The sequence below is a fragment of the Trachemys scripta genome, chromosome 1, assembly GCF_013100865.1.
Source record: "Trachemys scripta elegans isolate TJP31775 chromosome 1, CAS_Tse_1.0, whole genome shotgun sequence".
Classification (NCBI taxonomy): domain Eukaryota; kingdom Metazoa; phylum Chordata; order Testudines; family Emydidae; genus Trachemys; species Trachemys scripta.
Window position 1 is genome coordinate 92369748 of NC_048298.1, and position 9400 is coordinate 92379147.

The 9400-nt window shown below is 53.6% G+C and overlaps 1 protein-coding gene across 1 annotated transcript; it reads left to right on the forward strand.

Annotated features, from left to right (window-relative positions):
- The first annotated feature begins 3486 nt into the window (after window positions 1-3486).
- Window positions 3487-9400, forward strand: SSTR3 (somatostatin receptor 3). The gene is made up of 2 exons (XM_034757932.1): window positions 3487-3994; window positions 7341-9400. The coding sequence occupies exon 2, from the start codon at window positions 7378-7380 to the stop codon at window positions 8605-8607; it is 1230 nt and encodes a 409-aa protein (XP_034613823.1). The 5' UTR covers window positions 3487-3994; window positions 7341-7377; the 3' UTR covers window positions 8608-9400.

Sequence of the window (9400 nt, forward strand, 5' to 3'; positions counted from 1 at the left end):
CATCAGTGTCTTGTGTCCCTTCTCTGGCACTTCGCTGCAAGCTTGGCTGTCCGGGTTTGATGCTGTGGCTGCACCATGCTGGCTGTGGCATCTCTGGCCACTCGGAGGGACCGCAGCCAACCAGCTGAATCCCTTCTGCAGCCGTCAGACTGGCTGGGCATCACCGCAGCTGAGATTCAAGCTGGGGATGATGGCGGGGGGGTTCTGAAGGCAGGGTCAGCTGAAAGGGAGCGGCCTCCTATCTCAGGCTGAGCTGGTAGGTGCCTTCATTTAGCTATTGCTAACCTTCCTTCAGATCTGCCTGTGTCTGTGGGAGAAAGTCTCCTCTCCTCAGGGACCGACCAGCCAAAGGGCCTCGCCTGACAGAGTCCAGGCAAGCCTCTTCCCCAAAGGCAGTGGAAAGGTAAGGCCAGCAAGTCTGTTGTGAGGGGCACAGGAAAGGAGCCTAGGACAACCTGAACTTATGGATCCTCTAGAGCGCCTGCTAATACGGTCTGTCAGAGCTTGCATACTTTCCCCAAGGGACCTGTAGACACCGTCACTTATGCCTACACCCATACACACACCTATACATACATTGGCACTCACTTACATAGCCAGACACACAGTGAGGTAAGCAGGAAGGCGGGGCGGGAATGAGTCACCAACCAAGGCAAATAGCCCACGGATCTGCTGAAATCAAACAGATGAGAGCTGCCCCAGCAGGGCGATGGAATCTGCAGCTGCCGGCACCTGGATGACTGTTTCACTGCAGGGGGGCCAGGAGCCTTGGCTGCTGCTAAGAATAGGGAAAGCAACATTACATGATGGCTGCTAGGGCAGATTCCAGAGCATACTTCTCCCGAGCACTGCAGATCTGGGCTCACCCAGGCTTCCCTTCTCCCCACCCCCACTACCAGGAGCCTCACAAGCTGGAGGAGGGTTCAGGACAAAGCAAATGGTAAAGAAAAATCCAGAGGCAGTAACAAGAAAGGGCAGGAGGACTGGATTGAACCAGCTTTCCACTCTGCAACAAGCCTGCGTCTGAGCTCCACAGGTTCTACCTTGCGTCAAAGAGTTTCACAGGTTAATGTCGGCTAGGGCCTGTAACAGAAAATTCCACGGGTGGTGGTGAGTTCCACAGGTTAACTTCAGGGGTAGCTCAGAGAGGCCAGGCTCACCTCAGAGACAGCCTGTGGCACGATGTTTCATGCATTAACCCCGATAACGTTCTGCGGCGGTGGGTTCCGCAGTTACCTGCACTGTGAGATGAGGTGCCTGAACCCAATTCACCGCTGGTGTGAGTGCTGTAGGCACAACACAATGGAGTCTGGTCTCAGGTTCCCTACACACGCATATGTATGGGGGGATGTAAATGCCAGAATCTATCGCCAACCCCAAGCTTTCAAAACTCATCAGTCAGGCTCCCCAAAATCATGAGAGTGGCTTAAAATCTGAGGACCCGTCCCAGACCGAGGTATTGACAGAGGAGGTTTGGGAACTAATCAATAAATTAAACAATGACTTTTTCACCCCCCTGAGCGACATAGCTGTGCTGATCTACATTTTAAGTGTAAACCAGGCCTAAGCCAGCATTGCAGTCCTTTTATTGCAGCTCAGCTGACACAAAAAGGTTCCAGCAGAGCCCAGAACTGGGATCCCAGTCTGTAGGCGGCAAGCAAGCTGGGAGGGGTTGCAAGCACTTTGCAGGATAGGATTAGAATTCAAAACGCCCTTGTCAAATTGGAGAATTGGTCTGAAATCAAGCTGAAATTCAATGAAGACAAGTGCCAAATACTACACATAGGAAGGGAAAATCAAATGCACAACTACAAAATGGGGATTAACGGACTAGGCGGTAGTACTGCAGAAAAGGATCTGGGGTTATAGTGGATCACAAATTAAATATGAATCAGCAGTGTGATGCAGTTGCAAAAAAGGCTAATATCACTCGGGGGTGTATTAACAGGAATGTTGTACGTTAAAACAACATGAGAGGTAACTGTCCTCCATTCTGTACGGGTGAGGCCTCACCTGGAGAACTGAGTTCTGGGCGCCACACTTTAGGAAAGATGTGGACAAATTGGAGAGAGTCCAGAGGAGAGCAACAAAGAGGATAGGTTTAGAAACCCTGTCCTACGAGGAAAGGTTGGAAAAACTGGGCATGTTTAGTCTTGAGAAAAGAAGACTGAGGTGGGACCTGATAACAGTCTTCAGATGTGTTAAGGGCTGTTATACAGAGGATGGTGATCAATTATTTTCCATGTTCACTCATGGCAGGACAAGAAGTAATGGGCTTTATCTGCAGCCAGGGAGATTTAGGTTAGATATCTGGAGAAACTTGCTAACTACAAGGGTTGTTAGGCTCTGGAACAGGCTTCCAAGGGAGGTTGTGGAATCCCCATCACTGAAGGTTTTTAAGAGCAGGCTGGACAAACACCTGTCAGGGATGGTCTAGGCTTACTTGGCCCTGCCTCAGCGCAGGGGGCTGGAGTCGATGATGTCTCAAGGTCCCCTCCAGCCCCACATTTCTGTGAGTCTATGTTCAGTCGATGGAGTTGCACTTGCACCCATTTGTATCAGGGCCAAATTTGGCCCTAGGAGCTCAAATAATGAAGGTGGGAAGTGGCAACCAGCAGGATCTCAAAGGCTGAGTGAGAGGGAAATGTGCCCCCAGAGAGGAATAGGAAACAAACAGAAATCACTCTCGTGAAGGAGAAGAGGAAGGGAGCTGGGGCAAGAGAAGCAGTTAGTGGGAGGAGCACAGCAGGAACGATGCTTGGCAATGTGGGGTTATTGTTTTTATCCAGAGGGATGTGTTTGCAGAGGGGGCTGGATTTCTCCCCTTGGAGCCAAACCCTTTCTGTGCCCGAGATCAGATCACCTGTTCGCAGAGGTGAGGCAATGGGCGGGGGGGAGCTCTCCTTCCCTAGGAGAGCTCCAGCAGGGAAATGGCCTCAGATAGGTAGGTGGTAGAGACAGAAAGATCCCTACTCCCCCATTCACTCTCCCTTGTCCTGTTGGAGATGCTTGTGGGACAGAGGGGGGGAGAAGGGTGCAGTGGAAGTTGGGGTTCGTGCCCCCCCCCGGGACCCCTATAAATACCAATGCACTGTGATCATGATGAAGCCCTGGGGGCACCAATTGTGCCTGCCTAGACTGTAAGCTCCTTGGGGCAGGGAACACCTCTCCTGCGCATCTGTAATCTCTCACCCCGCCTGCGGCCCTATAAAAAAACTCCCCCTGGAGAGCAGGACTCAGCCACCTGCTCCATCCAGCCTGCCTCCCCTGCACTGCGTTCTCACAGCACCCAGCCGCTCTCTGCATCTCTCCTTTCCTGCTTTCACTCTCCTCCACTCCCCCTCATTCCTTCTCCCTATCTGGCTTGCCCTCCGTCACCATCTGTCACAACCCCCCCCTCATTCTCGTTCTCTCTCTCTCTCTCTCCCTCCCCCCCTCCCTCCCTCTCTCTCTCCATCACAATCACTCTGGCACTCCTCTCTTTTCCTTCTCCCCCCGTTCTCCCTCTGCTACCATTCATTCTCTCTCTCTCTCTCTCATGCTCGCTCTCTTCCCCCCACCCCCCCCCCAAGTCTATGCTGATTGGCTGGTGGGATCATTCCCGGGAGTAACTGACACGCTTGATCTACCTAACCCTGTCCTCCAAGCCCCCACTTCAGCGGATGGAGAGCTGGAGAGGGGAGTCCTGGCTCCACTGAGCAGTGCTGGGAGCTGGGTCTGGTCCCTGCAGCAGGCAAGCCCTGGAGACCAGATGGGAGAATGTGAACAGGCAGATGTGGCAGTGCTGGAAGAAGGCAGAAAAGTCCCACCACCTCTGGAGCAGCAGAAGAGGTGAGGGCATCAGGCACCTCTGGAGAAGTGTGACAAGCAATTCCAGCCCCTCAAGGACTCAAACCACACGGAGATTTCATTGGGAAATTTTTTTTAAAGGGGAAGAAACAATATGACACACATTCTCCCGGCGCGTGGAGGAACACGTAAATCCCATTGACGTGTAAGTACCAGGCAGATCTGCCTCCTCTTTCCACCCTCTCCTCCAGGCGCTCTCATGTGCAGAAGTTGGTTCTGCAGTCCCCCCAAATGGAACCTGCTGCCTCTCCTGCCCCGCTCTGTCCCCACAGACTGGTGACTGGTGATGGCCATGGTGTCTGTACCCAGTGCAGGAGGTGAGAGAGTCATGAACTGGAGTAGGAATGAATGGGTGCAAGTCAAGGTGGGAGGGATGGAGAAGGTGCAGGATTCAAGAGAGAGGCTATGTACATTGCTTCAGGGAATTCTAGGTGGGTTTCCCATCACTTACAAAGCTGATCTATGCTTGGGTGATTCCGCTCTCTGCTACACTCCCCCCCCCCCCCCGCCCGACAATTTCTCCCTCGTTTCCCACTGTCAGTGTGGTTTCTTATTCCTAAAGAGTTTGGATTTCTTGGATAAAGATAGAAATTGGCACTTAACTCACAAACCCCCACCTCCCTGGGACCCCAACCCCTAATCACAAACACACTCGTACCGTTGTTACGGTTTATTTGCATTACTGGAGCACCTAGAGGCCCCATCAGGTGCCCCAATACAAAAAGTCCCGGCCCCAAAGAGCTTATAAGCTAAGTAGCCAGGTTCTTGATCCTATTCCCCAGTCATCTCCCAATAGTTTCCTCAACCCCATTGGGTCCACCACATCTGCACCCCTCTCCCAGACGTCCAACTGCACCAATACTCCCATGAGGCCCCATGCCTGCAGTCAGAGCACTCACTGAGATCCCTTGCCTCTACCTGCCGCTCTTTATGGGACTTAGATTTCACCACTCCTTACTTCCTGCCATCAGCCTATTCCTATTCTCTAGGTATGTCTACATGGCACACTATGTCTGGGCACTGACTAAGGTTTGAGCCCAAGCCCCCTTCTGTCCCCACACAAATCAGCCTGCCTCGGGTCAGCAAGCATTCAGGAGCTGGGTGGGTCAGAGCCTGGGTCCATCTGAGACTCAGGTCCAAGCCCTGTCATTTTGCAGTGGGGAGGCAGGTCAAGTCACAGACCTGAATCAGAAGATCTGCAAACCACAGTATGGACGTGTTAGCACGGCTGTGAGACTTGGGGCCAGCAATTGTAAACCCAGGCTTACAATGCAGTGTGGATGCTCAAGTGTGGTCTTGGAAACACTGAGTCTCCAAGCCCAGGTCCCACAGACCTGGGCTTTACCATGCAGTGGGGACATACCCTCTATCACTGTACCTGGCCCCCGTGCCTGCCACTCCCCTGAAAAAATTAACACCTATGTACAGCACTGAGAGGGCTCTGGAAGAGATTGGAGAAGAGCTCAAAGAATCATAAAGGTTAGAAATTGGAAAGGCTCGAATCATAGAACCAGAGGGTTAGAAGGGACCACAGGGGTCATCTAGTCTAACCCCCTGCCAAGATGCAGGATACGCTTTCTATTCAGTCCATCTTTCCTGGCCAGTGCAGAGCAGTTCCTTACAGTGTATTTTCAGGGCTTTGCCTGCCTCGTATTAAGTGGCCCAAGTGATGGGGCTTCCATTGCAAAGGTTATTCCACAGCCCAATGGACTTCACTGTCAGGAAACCTTTCCTGATATTCAGCCTGAGCTTCCCATTGTTCAATTTCATCCCATTTACACCCCCCTCGGACTTCCCTAAACAGTTCAGCTCCCTCTCTGGGCATTTCCACTCCTCCCCCCGTCATAAACCAGAAGCTCATTCAACACAGATAACAAGGATCACGTAACAATGTCCTAGCTGTGTTCGGTAGAGAACCAGGGCAGAGGGGGCCCACTGGAATGTGGGCACAAGTAGAAGGTGTGAAACATGGGAGGTATCTCTGTGGGGTTCCTCACAACATGTTCCGATATTATAAGAACCAACCCAAACCTCAGACTTTGCCTGAGGCTTCCAGAAGTTTGATTAATGTTCGGGGTTTTTTTTAGATTTTTAATATCAAATCTTTGCCTGCCCTGGTTTTGTACGGTTTGAAAAACACCATGAGGCAAAATAGTTCTCAGCATATTTCTTAGCTGCTGGAGGTGGGTAGGACTGGAAATCGTGTCCTTTGAGATGCTGAGCCTCGTTACTAGGGAAAAGCCGGGATAAGCTTTGAAACATTGAAGGGTCTCCTGGCCCAAACCCTCAGGTGAGACTGGGGTGGGGAAGGTGCCGTGGTGGCTAAGCATCCATCCCCTTCCATGCAAGTCCTCCCCACTTACAATATGGCTATTTGAGGAGCTAATCAAGCAGTGGGATCAATACACCAAGGGGTGACAAAGGCATGGGGCTGCCATTTGAAATCTCACAGGGGCTCTTCCAGACCCCTGATAATCCAAGAGCATCGCTGACTTGCCACCATAGACTCCCCCGGCATAGCTTAGGGCAAGAGGCTGTGTCTCCACATTTTGCCCTGTGCTGAGCTGCGGCTCCCACATGGCCCCAGCCCCGCCCCAAAGAGGCGACGGACAAGAACCACGTCCCTCCCGTCCCATGTTCAATCTCTGCCATTGTCAGTGGACAGCTGGCACACACACAAGCTGCCTGTTTGTACAGGGTTCACTCTGAGCGTTTCTTTGCCAAAGCCTGATGTGACGGGCAGTTGGGCATCAAAAGATTAAGAGGGCTTGAAGTTTGTTTTGGTGCTGTGGAGTGGTGAGGCAGGGTCTGCCCCTTCCATTAGCAACCTGGATTCGAGAAGGCTGAGAGCTGCTGCTGGGGTGCAGAGAGAGTGAGAGCGGGTGGTAGTTGGATGTATAACTCCATCTGCCTCCAGTGGGAATGTTATAAATACTCCAACTCCTCCTTTATTCATGTGCAGGGGTGATGCAAAACCTGCCTCTCCTTCTTCCAGGGCTCTAAGCCAAGCTTCTGACATTTGCTCTGGACTTCAAGGGGATTTTTCAGCCTCAGTAGTGGGCAGGGGGCGGGGGGTGGACAATAATGTCCTGGTGACTTACAGCAGGATCCGGTCCAATGTAAAGAGGCTTCAGCATACATGAGAATCAGGGCCCCTGAAATTAACTTCACCAGCCCCGGAGCCATTTTCAATGGAAATGGAGGCCTGTGATTGCTCCCTTGGGCTCTTTCCCCTGGGAAGTCACTTGGCTGTATCAGGCCATTTTCCTGCTTGTCTCAAACACCCAATGGTGGGTTCTTAAACAGCTGGTCACATCTGACATTCTCCCATATGCTCCAGAGACTCTGGCATCTGAACCCTGCTCTCCTTCCCACCTGTGTCTGTGCCCACATGTTGTTATGCCTGCTATTTTACATGTGGCTTGTTCGGCTCTGACTTTTAAAGTGTAAATGCCTTTCTTCTTCCTCTCCTCCTGCCTCCAACTCTCCAGCTGATCCAGTGGGAGATCGCCCCATCCTTCCTTTGCCATGGACTCTCCTGCTTTCACCTCCTCCACTCCTGTGGCTTCGGAGGAGAGGAACATCTCCACCAGCTGGGCAAGTTCCATCCTGGGGAACCTATCCACAACGGCCAGCCCGGGCATGGATGTCAGCGGAGTCCTCATTCCCCTGGTCTACCTCATTGTCTGCGTGGTTGGGCTGGTTGGGAACTCCCTGGTCATCTACGTGGTCCTGCGCCACTCGGTGAACGAATCGGTGACCAATGTCTATATCCTCAACCTGGCGCTGGCAGATGAGCTGTTCATGCTGGGGCTGCCCTTCCTGGCTGCACAGAACGCACTCTCCTACTGGCCCTTCGGCTCCTTCATGTGCCGCCTGGTGATGGCCGTGGATGCCATAAACCAGTTCACCAGCATCTTCTGCCTGACTGTGATGAGCGTTGACCGCTACCTGGCCGTGGTGCACCCAGGGAAATCGTCAAAGTGGCGGACGGCCCGCGTGGCCAAGGCCGTTAGCGCCACGGTGTGGGTGCTGTCGTCAGTGGTGGTGCTGCCGGTGGTAGTGTTCTCGAACGTCCCCTTGGGGATGAGCACCTGCCACATCCAGTGGCCCGAGCCAGCCTCCGTGTGGAGAGCTGGCTTTATCATCTACACAGCCGCGCTGGGCTTCTTTGGGCCACTGCTGGTGATCTGCCTCTGCTACCTGCTCATCGTTGTCAAGGTCCGCTCTTCTGGCCGGAGGGTGCGGGCCCTTTCATCCAAGCGCAAGCGGTCAGAGCGCAGGGTCACTCGCATGGTGGTGGCCGTGGTGGCTGTCTTCGTGCTCTGCTGGCTTCCCTTCTACGTGCTCAACATCATCAACGTGGTCTGCCCATTGCCCGAAGAGCCGTCTCTCTTCGGGGTCTACTTCCTCGTCGTGGTGCTCCCCTACGCCAACAGCTGCGCCAACCCCATCATCTATGGCTTCCTCTCCTACCGGTTCAAGCAGGGTTTCCGCAGGGCCATCCTGAGGCCGTCCCGCCGGGTGCAGAACCAGGAGGTGGTGGCACGTCCCCCAGAGAAGACTGAAGAGGAGGAAGAGGAAGAGGAGGAGGAGGAAGCAGAGGACTGCGGGGTCAGCAAGATTGCCCAGAATGGCAATGGTAGACAGGAGTGTCCCCTGACCAGTGGAGCAGCAGGAGGTAGTGAGCAGAAGCCGCTCCCGGAGGAGCCCGGGAGCTGTGATAAACCCAATGCACTGCACATCAGTTATTTGTAGTGAATGGAAAGGGGAGGCTCTGTCCCTCTGTCTCCTGGACACTCCAGTCTGTATCCGGGGGGGCGGGGGGGTTGCGGACTGCGAGGCAGCCAGGTCCAAGGCTCCACTTGGAGATGGGGCAAGCTCGAGGAGTGTCTGGAAGGGCAGAGCACCTCCTGTGACTTCAGAAATCCCCGTGGGAGGGGCAGGGCGACAGTATCTGGGTTGGGCTCGGAAGGGGGACTTGATAAGGGCAGAGGCGGGTGCGGAGCTGCAGAGAGGAGTCCAGCACTGAATCCCCCTACAACCAACATAGAGTATTACGAGTGGTTGCTAATTACTCTAGTGCCCTCATCAGGTGCCCAAGCTGTCCCAGTGTCCATGGGAACCAGACGCTCTGGGTCAGGATCATGGGGACAATTCCGCCCCCCCCCCCACCAACAAACACATAGAGCCCGCCCCAGGGTTGTCCTCCCCACACCTCCAGCTGCTCTAGTGTCTCTTGGGGACAGCTCCCCACCTCCTGTGTGACCTGATACTATCTCAACCGCATGGAATATCCTCGTTCTTTAAAGGGTTCTGATGTCCCACCTGCAGACTGGTCTCATAGGGCTGGTTTAGGACAGTGGGGCAGGGTATGAGACACACCCTTTCCCACCTCTAGCTCCCAGGGTTTCATGGTGGTATTGTGCCCTGGTGGATGACTGAAGACCAAGACGCCATGGGCTGGGGACAGGGCTTTCTGCAAGCTGTAATTTCCACCGCCCTCCTCCAGCTTATCATGAATAAACATAAAGATTTAGGACTCTGTGAA

Excerpts from the sequence above, each read along its gene's own strand:
- SSTR3 (XM_034757932.1), top strand. The coding sequence starts at position 7,378 with ATGGACTCTCCTGCTTTCACCTCCTCCACTCCTGTGGCTTCGGAGGAG.